This window comes from Emydura macquarii, unplaced genomic scaffold (assembly GCF_026122565.2).
Source record: "Emydura macquarii macquarii isolate MOO-44397 ecotype Brisbane River unplaced genomic scaffold, CSIRO-AGI_Emac_v2 contig_1827, whole genome shotgun sequence".
Classification (NCBI taxonomy): domain Eukaryota; kingdom Metazoa; phylum Chordata; order Testudines; family Chelidae; genus Emydura; species Emydura macquarii.
This window is the reverse complement of record NW_027131964.1, coordinates 389,598-406,990: the sequence shown is the minus strand read 5'-3', so window position 1 is coordinate 406,990 and position 17,393 is coordinate 389,598. Positions and strand designations below refer to the sequence as shown.

The window sequence follows — 17,393 nt, the reverse complement described above, 5'->3', positions numbered from 1 at the left end:
TTTATTGATTACAGCAAGATTTTAAATGATTATAAGCCAGAAAAATATGAATCAAGGTTTGATCACAATTAATTAAAAGACAAATGGCATTCTAAACTAAACTTAACACTTCAGTGGTCTTTCAGTCTTTAATGTTATCTTGCCACACAGGCTGGCTGACTCCCTCAATCAGATTCCCTCCTCTCCTCTCTCCCCCTCCCCCCCGCATGGGCAGTCTGTCAGTTGCTTGCTATTGCTTCCTAGATGGATTCAAAGGGAGAACTCCAGAGACAAAAATGCCTCTGCCTTTAACATGTTTCCTGGTCATCCCCTGGGGTCAGGTGATCAGCCATGTCTGGCAATGGGCATCATTTCCTCCACTTGAGTCAAATGAGCGTTACCTTATCAGATGCTCAGACCAGTCCATTATTCCAGTATGCATGCCTGTGAAAGGTGTGAACTCTCATTTTACTTTGTGTTTGCCTGGTTCTATTCAAGTCATATGAGACACACATTTGGGAATGTTACATAGCTGAGTTTCATATCTATAAATATGTGACATTGCAGGAAACATACTACCATAACAAAAAACAACGAGAGTTCTGTGGCACTTTAAAGACAAACAAATTTAATTTTTGTAGGCATAAGCTTTCTTGAGACTCAGCTCACTTTGTCAGATGCAGAGGTAGAATGATACAGTAAATAGGAAACATAGATATACAAGTGAATAGAGAACAATGGGGGAGGTGGATGAAAGCCGGGTACTTGAGGGCTAATGACCTGGTGACCTGGAATCCTCCTTTCGCCGTCTCAGACTCAAGGAATATTTCCACCACACCAATGAACAACACACTAACCCACAGATCCCTACCTACCAACGCTACAAGACAAAGAATTCTGCATGGACTCCTCCTGATGGCCGAAACAACAGACTAGACTTTTACAAAGAGTGTTTCCGCCGACATGCACAAGCTGAGATTGTTGATAAACAACACCGCTTATCCCTTAACCTCAGCCTTGCTGAATGCAACGCCATCCACAGCGTCAAAAACAACTCTGACATCGTAATCAAAGAGGCAGACAAAGGAGGCGCCGTTGTCATCATGAATAGATTGGATTATGAACAGGAGGCTGCCAAACAACTCTCAAACACCACATTCTACAAGCCACTACTGTCCAATCCCACTGAAGAATACCAAAAGAAACTAAAACATCTACTTAATAAACTCCCTAAAGAAACACAGGAACAAATCTACACAGACACACCCCCCGAGCCCCGACCAGGGTTATTCTATCTACTACCCAAGATCCACAAACCTGGAAATCCTGGACGCCCTATCATCTCAGGCATTGGCACTCTCACTGCAGGACTGTCAGGCTATATGGACTCTCTCCTCAGGCCCTATGCCACTAGCACTCCTAGCTATCTTCGTGATTCCACTGACTTCCTGAGAAAACTACAATCCATCAGTGATCTCCCAGAAAATACCATCCTAGCCATTATGGATGTAGAAGCTCTCTACACCAACTTTCCACATAAAGATGGACTACAAGCCATCAAAAACACTTCCCCGATGATCATATGTCACACCTCACAGCTGAACATTGTGACTTTGTCCTGACCCACAACTACTTCAGATTTGGAGCCAATCTATACCTCCAAGTCAGTGGCACAGTTATGGGCACCCGCATGGCCCCATAGTATGCCAACATTTTTATGGTTGACCTAGAACAATGCTTCCTCAAAACTCGTCCCCTAACACCTCTTCTTTACTTACACTACATCGATGACATTTTCATCATCTGGACCCACGGGAAAGAGTCCCTCGAAGATTTTCACTGGGATTTTAATAATTTCCATCCCACTATCAACCTCAGCCTGGACCAGTCCACACAAGAAATCCACTTCCTGGACACTACAATAAAAATAAAGGATGGTCACATTAATACCACCCTATACCGAAAACCAACTGACCGCAATACGTATCTTCATGCCTCCAGCTTTCACCCTGGACACATTACACGATCCATTGTCTACAGCCAAGCATTAGGACAGACAGAGACAAACACCTACAGAATCTCTATGAAACATTCCTAAAACTACAATACCCACCTGGAGAAGTAAAGAAACAAATTGACAGAGCCAGACGGGTACCCAGAAGTCACCTACTACAGGACACACCCAACAAAGAAACCAACAAAACCCCACTGGTCATCATCTACAGTCCCCAACTAAAATCTCTCCAATACATCATTAAAGATCTACAACCTATCCTAGCAGATGATCCATCTCTTGCTCAGGCAGTGGGCGACAGACCCATCCTAGCTTACAGACAGGCCCCCAACCTGAAGCAAATACTCACCAGCAACCATACACCCTACAAAGTCCAACTCAGGTGTGACCTGTCCATGCCCAGGGCAGCCACCTGAAAATGCCAAGATCAGGGCAGGCAGTAAAAGGAGAGCAGATTCTTCCAGCACTGGTGGGTGGTACTAAAACCAGACTTCCCAACCAGCCACAAACTGCACTTCTGAATCCCCACAGAAGCCAGTACACAAATGCACACAGCCCCCTTTACTGCATTTCAGCTCCAGGCTCCCAAATCAACACTAGGTCCAGTAAAGAGACCAGTTATTTAAACTCTATGCTCTTTACTAAAAAGGTTCCCTCTGACCCCAAGGGGTCAGCCACAACACCAGTTCAATATAAGTTTGGATCTTACCTAAAATACCACGCTGGCAGCCAATCCTTCAGTATCTAAAACTAAAGGTTTATTGTAAAAAGAAAGAAGAAACCATGAGAGAAATGTTAAAGGGTTAAAGCAAATCACAGATATACAAGTGATTGAAAGTCCATATACATCAGGTTTCTGGAAGAAATGTGGATTTGCAGGCTTGTATAGTTCCCTCTGGTTCACATCCAGTACCTGGATGGGTCTAGATCCTTTGGTTCAGTTGCAAGATGAATTGAACCAGAGATAGATGTGTGTCTGCAGACTGGACAGGAGCAAAGACAAAATGGATCCTGTGGTTTGATCTTATAAACCCCCTCCCCCGGCCATGCGGCCTGTGGACAGTCACAAGACCCAAACTGGAGTCCGGAATCACATGGATCAATCCTGGTGCCTCTTCAGGTGTTCCTGGGGTTCATAGTCACATGAACCAATCCTGATGACCCTTCAGGTGTGCGTGGGCCCCTCCCATCTGTGAATGCCTCAATGGGCCATTAAGCAGGCTATTGTCTTGCCTCCTCTCTGTCTGGGGTGTGTCTCAGCCAGCCCAAATTGACATACAGAAATAGCAATACATCCGTAACTTTCATTTTACATATAATACATGAACATATGCATTAGTATCTTACTCAGCACAATATATTCTTTCTAACGGTACCTGACATGATGTATCTCACACACATTATTATGATTCTGCCATACTGATGTCACACAATATACTAAATGCCCCCCCACTCAAGCCAACCCGCATGACACCAGGAACCTATCCCTGCAACAAACTCCATTGTCAGCTCTGCCTACACATTGACTCTAGTGACAACATCACTGGTCCTAACCACATCAATCACACCATAAGGGGCTCATTCACTTATACATCCACTAATGTTATATATGCCATCATGTGCCAGCAATTCCCCCCTGCAATGTACATTGGCCAAACTGGACTATCACTACGCAAAAGGATAAATGGACACAAATCAGACATAAAAAATAACAACATCCACAAACCAGTGGGAGAACACTTTAATCTCCCAGGTCACACTGTCACTTACCTGAAAGTTGCTGTACTTCTACAAAAAAACTCCAAAAACAGATTTCAAAGAGAAACTGCTGAGTTAGAAATGATCTGCAAACTTGACACATTCAAACTGGGTTTAAACAGATTTGGAATGGCTCTCTCATTACAAGAGGTAAATTGCTTTGCTCATCCATTCTCACTTCCTACTCAATGACTGTTATTAGCCTTCAAGTACCCGGCTTTCATCCACCTCCCCCATTGTTCTCTATGCACTTGTATATTTATGTTTCCTATTTACTGTATCATTCTACCTCTGCGTCTGATGAAGTGAGCTGAGTCTCACGAAAGCTTATGCCTACAAAAATTAAATTTGTTTGTCTTTAAAGTGCCACAGAACTCTCATTGTTTTTGCTGTATACAGACTAACACGGCTACCCCACTGGAACTATACTACCATAACAATAATGTTCAGTATGTCATGAGCGTTTCAAAAAACACCTTCCACGACATACTTTGCAATAAACAATACACAGTTACACTATAAGGGTGAACATGAATGATACACAATCACACCATAAGGGTGACATGGGGCACAGTATGTCATAGACGATCCAGGTTATGGTAGGCAATCTGAGCAGGGCCAGGCAAGTATGGTGCTAGAAAGGTGGCCCAATGTTCTGGGGGCCAGCGGGCAGCTGTCGTGACCCATTCAAAGGTGATGATGAATGCTTTGGGTTCATCTCCAGGCTTCATCTTGGTAAGTCTCACTGGTAGTCCTACCAGGATGTTCCCCAGTCCACCCCCTGCAAGGGCTGGTTTTGGTGGCCCCACTGGCTGTAACAGCATTGCTACCTGTTGTATCAGGCATTCTTGTTGGGTCTGGTGCTGGGTGGCCAATTCCCACATCAGCTGCCGCTGCTGCTCCTGCTGTTGTGCCATGTGGAACTGGTGTTGGCTGGTGATCTGCTGCACTAACTGGGCTTGCAGTTGCTGCTGCGCTGCCTGCTTCTGCTGGCTTTCCAACACCCACTTCAGGAGGTTCTTGGTGTCCATGGCTAGTTCGTATAGTAATCTTGAGGCCTAGTCCCCTCCTTATGGACCTTCCAGCAAGTCCCAGTCTATGCCCATATGCTCCACCAGGTCATTGCGGGGTTGTACGCCCTGTCACGGGCATCAGGTCATTTCAGTTGTGAAGGTGGAGAAAAACCGTTGAGTTGCGGTCAATGGAGCAGCGCTCCCATCCAGGGCAGCGTGGTCTAATGGCCAGAGTCAGTAAGGCAGCACTCTAATCGGGGTAGCATGACCCAATGGCTGTTTGGGGTAGTGGGGCAGTTCCAGGGGGAGAACATGGCACCCAGGGTAGGGGGACTCAGGCCCTCTCTGCTCCTCTGAGCCCCAGGCCAGGGCCCTGTTGGTGGGGGGGGGGGGGGGTTACACTCCCCAAATTAGCAGGGATTGTCCCAAAACATGCGAAGGAGCACCCCTTTTTGCCCACCATAACACCATTCGAATCCCTGGGCTACTTCCTACCCTGCCTTTGGTGGCAGCGTTCACCATTTCCCAGGGCTTCCAGGGTCTCCAGCTGGTGCAGCTCCTAGCAGCTCAGTCCATCCTTGGGGTTCATCTGGCAGCCTAGGCTCCATCTGGGGCTCGGCATGGCTCGACTCTGGGGTCAGCGTCTGCAGAGGCTTCCTGGAGAGAGCTGACGGTCTGCATCCTACCTGGTCAGTAGCCAGCCAAGACTGAGCTGGGTTGCTTCCTTTTATATCTGCTTTCCATGCTGAGCATGCCGAGCAGAGGTGGAGGGGCATGGCCTCCTCAGCCCGCAGTGAGTCTTTAACCCTCTCTAGACCAGACTGGGGTTGGTATGCCCCATCACAGACCCCCACAACAGGGTCATATAAGGTATTGTATGCAAACTGGTGATTAATATAATTGTGAAATCTACGTATTAACACTATATGAGGAATTATGGATAACACTAGTATTATGTTTTAAATCTTTGACCAAACAAAGAGAGAGAAACAGGTTTTCTCTCAGAGAGGTGTTGTGCAGGGCAAGGTCAATTAAGATGTCTATGCGTGTGGGGTTTTCGGTGCAGGTTAGCTCTGCTTTTACCACCTCATTGATTCCCTTCTGGAACTGATATAGTTGGTTGCCTCATTCCATTCATCATCAGCCACTACCCATCGGATGTGAACTATGTAGGAGATGGCTGGTCCTTGCCCTTGGCAAAGCTTCTGGAGGGCAGTCTCTTCACAGCGGATGCGATGTGAGTCATCAAAGATGGCTGTGAAGGCTTGCAGTCAGAGAGCACTAGGTGGTTTTGCTCCAACAGTGGGGAAGCCCAAGCAAGCACTTCACCAGAGAGCAGGCTGACTACTAGCCCCACCTTCATCTGGTCTGTGGCATACGTTCAGGGGTGGAGCAGGAAAAGCAACCTGCATTGGTTCAGGAATCCCCAGAATTTCTGACAATCCTGGTCAATTCGGGCAGTGCCACAGAAGGAGCCAGTTCAGGGGATGTGTGCTCTGTTTGGGCAGTTAGTGTCACTCCTTTCTGTGAGCATGCTAGTTGCTTGCATGGGGGTATCTGCTTCAGCAGTGAGCTGCGTATCCTGGGCCAGCAACTGGGCTAATTACTCTGTCTTCAATTGCACACTGTATAGCTTGGGTCTGTAGTGCAAGGTTCTCCACCTGCAGATGAACGACTTGGTCCTGTAAGTCCTGGGCCCTCAGGGAGCCCATAGTCAGAGGGTGGCCTGCCCCTTCCATCATCTGTGGAGAGGTTAGATGCAGGGAACCTGAAAGCAGTCTGAGCAAACTGTTAGGGCCAGGCCATGGGCAGTCTGTGTGCACTGGTCAACTGATAAGTTGCTGTCAGCAGATGAGTAGTGGGGTTAGAAGCAAGCCAGGTCAGAATGCCAGGGTCAGGCACAACGTTGTAGAAGGAAAGCAAATAACAAAGTTGAAGACAAACCAGGCTTTCCAACAACCAAGGGCTGGAGTTGGAATTGGAAGGCAGTCTGCATTGTTGCTCAGACTGCTTCTGCTGATGGTTTCCTGGTTTAAATAGTAGCAACAGCCAATCAGTGGGCTGTGATGGGCTACCACTCAAGCCCTGCTGGGTGGCACAGTCTGCAGAGCCTAGCTCCACAGCTCCTCCAAGGGACACTAACTCTAAGCTTCCAGTGGCAATGTGGAGGCATCAGCAGCACAGCACCGTCCTAGTCCCAGGCTCTTACAGTGAGAAAGCTAGGTCCTTTAACCAAGGATGTTGGAAATCTCTGGGCACCAAATACAGGTGAGAAATGTGCTTAGGCAAAAATATTTCACCTAAGAAGATAAGATTAAACAGCACCTTGTACTTCTAAGAAAGGTTCTGACTGAAAGACAACTATCTATCTTGAACCAAGGCTATAGCTTTTTAAGTCTTAGCCATCAGAAAGTGTGTTTTACTTTTATTTGCTTGTAATCATTTTGTCTTTATCCCTTGTACTTGAACTCATTCAAAACCTATCTTTTTGTTAAAAAACTTGTTTTACTTTTAATCTAAACCAACCCAGTGTCATATGTGAATGGAAGTGATTAACTTTGGTTAAAGAAATAAGCCATGCATTTGTCTCTTTAAAGGAGCAACAAACCTTGTTAATTCTCTAAGGGTTCCAAGAGAGGGCTGGATACAGCAGGACAGAAGGTTTTGGGAAAATTCAGGACAGCGGGTGTGTTGGGGTCATCCTGCAAGCAGTAACCAAGGTTGGTGGAGACCAGAGTGGGGCTGTTGTGTTGTAGGTGTTGCAGGGCACTTGCTATGATCAGTGTAAGTTAATAGTGAGACATGGCATACCCGATTTTCAGATTAATAAGGTTTAATGTGCAAGGAGTTTTTAGATAGTTTGTTTAATACAAAGCCAAAAATTAATGATGACACATGTATACTTACTAGATCCAAGGAGTTATGTGTTCACTTCAGAGGCTGTATACAGAAACTGCTGTCTTTAGGAGCTCTGCCAGGTGATGAGGCAAGCAGCATCTCCTGTGGAATCAGGTGGTGATGAAGCATGAGGGGTGGCTTTTTATATTATTTGTATATAGCATTTATTTAATGTGTTTATTTATTTATTTAGGTGATTTTTTAATATTTTTTATTGTTAGTAATAACTAATATTTATATTTATACCCTAATAAATGAAAGCAAAACAACATCTGGCAGTGGGAAAGGTGATGCGAAAACTTGCCCCAGACAATGGGAAACATTACCCTTTAACATAAAATGCATAAACTTATGTCCTTGTTTATTTTTATTTATGTGCAGCTGCAAACAACTTATGTGCCGTGTTGTGCCAAACCCAGATTAGTTATTATTTGCTGTACTGTGCAGAAACTGAGGCACCATAAGGTTACTCAGCAATTTATTGGTCTCTGCCAAATTTAAAAAGCAATTAGGCTGCTGAAGCTTTAGGCCTCAAACAGTGGTCAAGCAATTCAGGCCAGGCTAGGCCTCCAACTGTAGGCAAACTGCTGAGGTCAGAGTGCTGAAACAGACTGCACAGCACGCACTGCATACTTGTCTGCAGAGTGTCTGAGCTGTGAGCCACAGCAGCAGAGCACTTAAGGCACAAGCTTACAGGGCAGGTGCTGACAGAACCTCTGGGTTGACTCCAAAACATACAGCGATATACTAACTGCCCCAATTTTATGCCGATGTAAGTTGTGTCAACCAAGGTTGGTAGTGTAGACCTGGCCTATCTTTGCTATTCTTCTTTCTCCTCTTTTGTGTGTGTTTGTCTTGTTTTGTCTTTTGGGAAACAGGATCAGATTTTAACAACAGCAACGACAGCTACAGCCTATCACAACTAACTTCTTCTCTTTTTCCCCAAAAAGACAATTATTGTCATATTTAATAACATCTAAAAGACTGCCAAACAAGGAGGTTTTTTTCTTTTAAAAACCCTTTTCAGCTAAAGGCAATAAGGGATATTGTTAAAATGAAAGCCTTACTTAATATTTTATATTTCAAGTGCTTTAATTGTTTTCCTTTTTTTTTCTGTATCTTTAATAAAAAGTTAAAATGATGTTTAATAGTGTGTTTGCCATGGTATTAAGCAGGCTGAGGTCTCTATATGTCAAACCATGTTTAAAACAGTTTAATACTGGACAGCAACAGGGCTATGCTAACACCTTTGACCCTTTTGGACCATGTATTCCATCATTAATACAACACTTCATAACACCACATTTCCCCGTCCACCTACACACACATTACAGACAGATGCCTAAAGAGTAATTCATCCTGTTCTCTAGTATGATTTAGTGGTCTTTAAGATTCCCATCAGTACACACTCCTGCGCTTTGCTAGTTAGCACTTTGATGGAGATGCAAAAAAAATGTCTGAAAATACAAAAGGCATCATGATCCAAAGAATTTTTGGCCAGATTTCTACTACGCATTAAGAAATGTTTATATTGAAGTGTTTCCTATAATATGGACATTCAGAGATGGGCAATGAACATTAGGAGAATGGAAAATTTCCATATAGATTGATTGAAAAGACTGAGATTCTTTACTTTAGAATGGAAATGAGTAAGAGGCATAATATAACCATTAACTGAGGTGGTTAGGAAGATGCTTTTCCCATGGTCAAGATGTGACACAGAGGCTCCTTGGCACAGGGTCCCCTTTTATGTGCAAAGAACTCTCATCTCAGACCTAACAAACTCATTACACCAGACATGTCTTGCAGGATATTTCTCCATAAAGAGTAGCATGTAAGCTATCTACAGTAAGCTTGTAACCTGTCAAGATTCATAATCATTGTGAGGTGTATGCATGGGTAACATTTAAGGACTAATGTAATTATGTTGAAAATATGCTTTATGGACTTGGAGTAAAAGTTAGTCATCGGGGGTAATATGTCTTGGCGATGGCCCATTCAGGCAGAAGGGAGTTGTCACCCTGCCCTGTTTAGCTGATTATGTAATGCAAGGTTCAATGATCCAGCCTTGCTGCATCCCAAGACTTAACGGAAAACCGTCAGAGACAACTACAAACAATTGAAAACATTTTGATATAAAAAGTAACATAACAGACAATCACTCTGCCTATGAATAAATACAAAGGATTGTTTCAGTATAACAGAGTGTGGAACTCTCAAAACAAACCCCCTAACTCAGATACCCAATTATATTTAAATGTCAATATTAATATTGTACTGATATCAAAGTATGTAAGAAATGCAAAAAGGATTAGTGATCTGCATAATCTACTGTGATTGGTGTCTCATTTTAGTGCTACTAGTGGATGGTGTTTGAGAGAAGACTTCACTTTTTTTCCAATCTGACCTGTAGAGCCAAAAGGTTAGATACAGCCCAGACGGCATTTGAGCCCCCAACACGAGGAAGCCAATCACACACCCCAGCTGGCAACATTGCCAACTTTGGTGATTTTTTTGCCGATTGGGCCACTTCTGAAAGGATATAGCAACAATAAATCTTGAATCCGCAGTCAGTGACTTTCTGGGTTACAAATTACTTCCTTACGAAATTTGGACTATTTTACTTATAAACCCACTGCTTCCCTGTCCCTGTGTCTTTGCTGCAACCTGGTGGGCTTTCAAATCAGCAGACATTAGGACACTAGCAAAGCTTGATCAAAACCATCTTTGCCAGGCAGCACAAGACACATAGCACATGTACCATTGGAAACAGGGCCCTGCCAGCTGTGGCAAAGCAGGGCTTCCTATTAGCGCGATTTGGGCGATGGCTGGGGTTGTTTTGGGGGGTTGTGTAGGCTGCTTTTTGGTGAGGGTTTTGTTTTAGGGTTTGGGGGACTGTTCCAGGGGTGTGTTGAGGTTTTGTTTCCCAGGAGGCTGTTCCGATGGGGTTGCGATTTTGCTGGGGAGGGGTGTTGGGGGGCTGGGGTTTTGTTTCCCGGGAGACTTGGGGGTCAGTTCTGGGGGGGTTGGAGATTTGTGCGGGGTTGAGGTTTTTAGGGATTTAGTCTGTTGTGTGGGGGTTAGGTAGGCTGTTTTCGGATGGGGGTTAAGGATTTCTTTCAGGGGAGTTGTTCCGATGCGGTTGGGGTTTTGTGAGAGCGGGTTGGGGGGGGCTGTTGCGGGGTGAGGGGGTTGAGTTTTGTTGGGGGGCTGTCGTGGTGGGCAGCTGTTTCCCAGGGCGTTGGAGGAGCCGGGGCCGGGGCCGGTGGGTTGGAGGGAACTGGCCGAATGGTGCCGGGAGCTGCGCGGGGGAGGGGGCGCTCTCCCCGATTTCTGGAAGTCGCCGCGAGCCGTCTCCCCCGCGCGCCCAGCACAGCCCAGCCTCAGCGGCGCAGCAGCCGCCGCGACTCGCGCGAGCCGCCTCGAAGCCGGTAGCGCTCGTGCGCATGCGCGGGCCCCACTCCCCGGGAGGAGGGCGGGGCGGAACTCGGAGAGCGGCGGCAGCATCGGTCTGATCCGGGTCGCGCATCCTCCTGAGTGAGTCCTGCTGCCGCCGTCGTCACCGCCACCGCTGCGCAGCATCCTCCGGGCCGCCCCCGCCGCCAGCCCAGCCCGGCCCCCGCCCGCGCCGACCAGCCCGGCCGTTGTGCGCGCCCTGCCCTGCGATGAGGCTGAGTAGCCGCGGCCGGGGGTGCTGCGCAGAGGGCCGCAGAGAGCGCGGCCCGCCGCCGCCGCCACCGCGGAGCCCTTTCGTGCACCAGCTGCGCCTCGGCGCCCTGCAGAAAGCCAAGGTGCGTGGATGCCCTGCCCTGCCCTGCCGTGCCCGCGCCCCCCGGCCGCTGGCTGTCTGCGCCGGTCTGGCGGCGCTGCGTCGGGGATTCCCCGCTTCTGCGCTGATGTTCGCCGAAGTGTTGCCGGCTCCCGGGAGGAGGCGCCTCCCGGGGTCACAAGGGCGCATGGCCCGGCTGAGCCGCTAGCGTGCCGCCAGCCCGAGGGCCAAAGCTTTGCCGCCTGTCTGTCTTCCTTCCCCGCGGGACCCGGCCAGTCTGGCCACCCCGCCCGGCTCACCCCAGCCCTGTCGACCGAGGGACCTTTTCACACGGCCTCTGCACTGCGCTGGCCCCTGTGCGAGCCCCGAGAGGAAAGCCTTGCTAGAAACATCTAGTGTATGTGAACTCCACAAGAAAGGGACTAAGGAGGACATTTGAAAACAAATATAATTCAGCAAATCTCTTAGCAGGCAGAGAAACGTCTTGTGTGGGTGCAAGCTTATATTCGCAGGAGTTGTATGCCAGTACGGTTCTTTTATACAACATTCGTTAGCAGTGCCCTGGAGTTGCAAGTCTTAACCCAGTGAAATAAATACATTTTCATCAACATCATTAGTTGTGGTATCAGGGGTTCAATAAGGTATTGCCTTCTGCTTTGCTCATAAATTTCCTTGTTGAGTGCATGGATAATGTATGTATGCTTTTCCATGCAAAATATATCTCAAGACAAGAAAACAATGACAGGATGCAAATATTTTCAAATTAAAAGTGAACCTTTTCTACATTGGGGGTGGGAGGGAGAAGGATTATATGATTTGAGGAGGACTGCTGGGAGGATGACCGTAAACTATGATGACATGTTGAATGTTGTACAAGTTCTTTCTTGATTAGCTCCATTAAGCCAATTTTTAAAAATATCAAGGATATTGTGTTTGAGTAATGCATTCCACTAAAAAGGTGTGAGCCATCTGTGCAAGTGAATATCATGGAAATAGTGATTTTGTTTTGTTAATGGAACAATGTGGTAGCAAAATATTGTCACTGGAATGAATTTGTTTGGTTACTCCTAGCAGAATTTTCAAAGGAGGTATTCTTAATTGCCTAAGAAATTATATAGCATTCTCTTCCCCCTTCCTTGCCCTCCTGGGTGCAAGTATAATGTTTTTCAAATGTGAAGTCAAGAATTCAGAAGTAAGAAATGCCAGAACTAAGATAGCCTGCCTATGCAACTTTAATTCAGCCTGCCTTGTTAACATACAGCTTTCAGTTCTGTGATTGCTTACTGTCTTTTCCACTGGACCCCTGCCTCATTCAGTTCATAGGATGGATGGTGCTCACTGAATGAATAGCTATTCATTATTTCTTTTCATCCTGGTCATTCAATGTGTGACCCCAAGCTTTATTAATGGTATGCCATCAAACTCTGCACTGAATTAATTTCCTCTTGGCCTTTTCTTCCTAAGGCATTCATCACTAACATCTGAGTACTTCACAAACATTAGTAAACTAATCTTTACAATACTCCTTTCAGGTAAGCTGTTATTTTTAAAGCTGGCTGAAAAAGGGAATACCTTTCTATGCAAAATGTTGCATTTAAAAAAAAAATTGCATCTTAATAATGCTGCAAACATTAATTTTTTTCCACAGAAAGGGATTTAAAGCAAAATTTTAAACCAGAATTTTATGGTTGTCCTTCCTTCTCCCCAGGCTGTTGCCAATTTCCCTTGTGAAATTGACAAGAGCCTTCCACTGGGCTGCTGAAGAGGCAGAGCACTTCAGCACTCTGCCTCCCCCTTAGCACTGGGCAAAGAGAGGCAGAGTGCCTGGGTTCTTTTCCTCTGTCTCCTGAAGCTGGAAAGGAGGTGGGGGGGCAAGGCAGAGAGGGGCCTCTCTCTGCCCCTGAGCTAACCCTAGTGGAAATCTTTTGTCAGTTTCTCTGGCAGAAAGTGAAATTGGCAACAGTGTCAGGCAGGCAGCCAGAAAGCCATCATTTCTATTTTCCCAATGGAAAACTGAACTATGTTGACAAAACTGAAATTTTCTCAAAGAAAATTTTGGTTTTGACAAAAGGGTATATTTTGTAAGAAAATCATTTTGACAAAACTCTAGGTGTTTTCCTAATTTAAAGATGGGAGAAGATTAAGGCCAAGATCATAAAGTGTCCACTAATTTTGGTGTGCACTCTGAGATGCCTTGGGCTTGCTTTTTTCATAATCTTTAGTAGTTTTATAGCATTTTATGTGGTCAAAACACAGCTCACAGGTACTTCAGTGGTAGAAGTGAGTGTTCAGCCCTTCTGCAAATCCGGCCCCTGATGTCCCAAGTTAAATAATCATCAAATGACGCCACTGTGGAAAATTTTTTTGACTTAAGTGACTTTCTCAGCATACATTGAAACTGAGGCACTGAGAAGGATATAATTCAATTCAGGGTAACATTCAGCTGTTTTAACCAACCTTTTTCTTCATGCAAACCCTGGCCTTGTTCTCTACATTCTTATTACTCTGTGGGCAGGACTTCTTGTTCCTGCTAGTGCTAGAAGAGGAGGAGGGTCTGGTGTTGCTGTTGCCTGGCTTCTGCTTGGCTGTTGCTGGGAAGGAGAAGAAGTAGTGTGGAGCTCTCCCTCCACCCCATCCATTCACCAACTATTCCTTCTGACTGACTACATGCCTCCAACTGCCTAGGGGCTATAGCAGTATAACTTTTGCTTACTTGCTAAATGCATGTGGGTGCAAGGGTGCTCCACCTTGGACTTCCCACCCCTTTCTTCCCTCAGCCTTTATTGGGCTGGTGGGCCTCCTTTTCCTCTCTTTGCCTGACCACCAGCTCCCCGGCTGTTCTCATCCATCTTGCCTGGGTCCCCCCTTCCAACCTTGTGGTTTGTTGCTCCCACTTGTCTGTCTCGTGCAGATCTGCCCCCTTTGCAGCTCTCTGCTCCTGCCTGCCTGCAACACAAACCCTTACAATTTTTTGCTCCTATGGATCCTCCTGCTCCTGCCCGTCTTGTGTGGTGCTTATTGTGCTCCCCTCTCTCCCACTGTTTGTTGCTCACTGTCCTGCCTAGTGCACTTGTCCTGTGTATTTGTGCATGCCTGTACTTGTGTTTCTCCCTTATATTTTGTTTTTAGTACCCACCTACTGCACTCCTCCACTTATGTATGCCTCTCCCAGTGCAGCTGGAGGAGTCTATCATCTTTCCCCACATATTATTTGCTGTATTCCCTATTCTCCTTCATTTGTTTTATTAACTTTGCATTTATGCCCCCCTCCCCCATATGGAGGCTAATGGGGAGGCGTGGTTAACCTCTTCCCCTCCCTTTTATCATTCACCTATCCACCCCCCCCCCCGCCCTAGTGGCTGTTACCATCACTTGACCTTGATGGTGGAGCCTGAACAGCCATGAGTGAGACTTCTGCTCCAACAGCTTTTGTCTGTGGAGGGAAGGGAAGGACTGCAAGGGGATCCCTGGCCACCATCATTGCTCTAGTTTGGCTCTCTACCATCACCCCTAGGGCTACCACCAACACCTTTTCCAGCATCGTCATCACCTCTACTAGGAAGGCTGCAGAGAGCACAGGCAGGGACTCTACTTCCAAAACCGCCACCACCAATGGAGCCCTCTTGATCAGCAAGAAGGGCCATGACAGGAGGAAAAAAAAAAAAAAAAAAAAGGGGGAAGCGCTCCACCCAGAAAGCTCCTTCATCAGCAGTGGTTGCTACTGCTGCTGCTCCACTGTCAGCTGTGACTCCCTCTTCACCCTTCTGTTCCTTCTACCAGCTCTGGGGGTGCCGCAGTAGCTCAGGGGCCCTATATCATGCACTGCTGAGACTTCAGGCACTGAGTCCATTGTGGTGCCCAAGCCTGCTGTTGTGGAGGGCTCCCTGACTCTGTTCCTCTAATACCTGTGATTGGTGAGGTGGTGCTGCCCTCGAGTATGGCTGCTGTAGACCCAAGTCTCACTCCTGATTCTTACCCTTTATGGCACTCCAGGGTGCAATCCAGATTAGTTGAGGGACTGTATCACCCCTGCTGTGCAAATTGGGGAGTCTCATAATGCTTTGTTGCTGTAATTCCCAACCTGGACACCTCACAAACAGCTAAACTGCATAGAGGTCTGTGCATAGCTGCAGTATGCCAGCCACACATCAGTCACACTCTGGCTTCCACCAGCTTGGGTTACCACTTGCACGGTGACCCCAACACACTCTCAGTCCCAGATTTTCCTCCAAAATGTGTGTTCTGCATTGTCCAGTGCTCTCCAGACCAGTCCAGGTATATTAAGTATGTTGCTCCTCTGAGGAAATCTCTCTCTCTATATATATATATATATATCAATCTGCTATCTTAAATGAAGTTACCAAAACAGTTCACAACGCTGGATTAGTTTTAATTAAATAATAAAACAAGTTTATTTAATTACAAGAAAATAGGTTTTAAGTGAGTACAAATATAAGGCATTAAATTCCTAAATGCTTACGAGAGAAATAAAGATAAAACACTTCCTAGGTCCTACATGGGGACTTTAACTCTACCCTGGACATGCTGGACCCTGTCAAGAGAGAGAAGTGCCAGACTGCTGTGAACATTCTCATGGAGGTCATTGACCATTACTTTCTGGCCCACCCACCCAGATGCCTCTACCATCTTTGCTGGGGGGAGAAGGCTCTATCATGCCACTCTCAGCAGGACCACATCTGCGTCTCCGGTTTTAATATCTTGTGGGCCCACTTTTCCGACATCAGCAAGGTGCCCTTCTTGGACCACCAACTGGTAGTCGTGACTGTCTCTTTGATGCCTGAGTGGCCAGCTGGCATTTCATCAACATGTCTTTCATGACATCCTTCTGAGAATTCTGGTTTGCCTTGTGGGGGCAGAGGCACATCTTTTCCTAGATGCAGAGGTGGTGGGGTGCACTGATTCCTTGCTCTTCTGCCATAACTATCCCCTGAGAGTCAATTGGAAGAGGGGTATGATAATAGAGCATTTTGGGATGAGAGGTTTTGGAGCTAGAAGGCACCTGACTGCTTGCCCCAGTGATCCATCCCTCCGTGCAGAGTGTCGGGAGAAGGAGAATGAGCTTTGGGCCCTCAGCGACCATTGGCCAAAAGCACTTTGTCAGTTGTGAATCCAGTTCCTTTAGGTGATAGATTCTGGCTCCAACTTTTTCTATGCCCTGGAGAGGAAGAGCAATGCCAAAAATCACATCTCAGGCGGAGGCCAGCCCCCCTCACATGGGGCAGTGGTGTTGTATGAAAGGGTAAGTACTTTCTATGATAACTTCTTCTCCCTGCATCTGACTGATGCAGGTTCTTGCAGAATCCTGTGGGGTAAAATTCCTGTGGTCAGCGTAGGTGACAGGGTCTGACTGGAGCTTTCTCTCATGCTGGCCAAGTTCTTGGAAGTCCTTTGTCTGATGCCTACTAATAAATCTCTGGGCATTGGTGGGCTGAGGGTGGAGTTCTGCCACATGTGCTGGGATATCCTTGTCTTAGACCTGTCCTGTTCACCCTACTGCCAAAGAAGGAAGACCTCCATGACCTGAGGAATTGGCGTTTGATGTTGCTAAGTAGCACAGACTCCCAAGGCAGATGTGGCTGAAGTCTGTGTGGGTGAACGTGGTCCACCCCAACCAGACCTACATTGTTCCAAGTCAGATCATCTTCAGTATTCTCTGTTTAGTCCGGGATCTTTTCCATGTGATCTGTCGCTCGCCCTCCTGTACCTTGATCAGAAGAGGCATTTGACATGATGGATCAGAGTATCTCATGGACATTCTGCTGGTGTTCAGGTTCCTTAAGGTGCTGTACGCTTCTGAGGAGTGTTTGGTTAAGCTGAGCTGGACCCTGATCAAGCCTGACACCTTCAGTCATGAGGTGTGTTAAGGCTAGCAGCCAGCTGTATGCCAATACCATTGAGCCCTTCCTCCATTTCCTCTACTGCTCTCTCTTGGGTTCACCTT

The 17,393-nt window shown here is 46.6% G+C and overlaps 1 protein-coding gene across 3 annotated transcripts in view; it reads left to right on the top strand.

The window, feature by feature from the left end:
• The first annotated feature begins 11,056 nt into the window (after window positions 1-11,056).
• Window positions 11,057-17,393, top strand: part of LPCAT1 (lysophosphatidylcholine acyltransferase 1) — a 138,273-nt gene continuing 131,936 nt past the window's right edge. For all 3 annotated transcript variants that reach the window (XM_067557416.1, XM_067557415.1, XM_067557417.1), the window contains exon 1: window positions 11,057-11,453. In XM_067557416.1, the coding sequence (XP_067413517.1) occupies window positions 11,328-11,453 (126 nt within the window). In that variant the 5' untranslated portion in view covers window positions 11,057-11,327. The remainder of the gene's footprint in view (window positions 11,454-17,393) is intronic.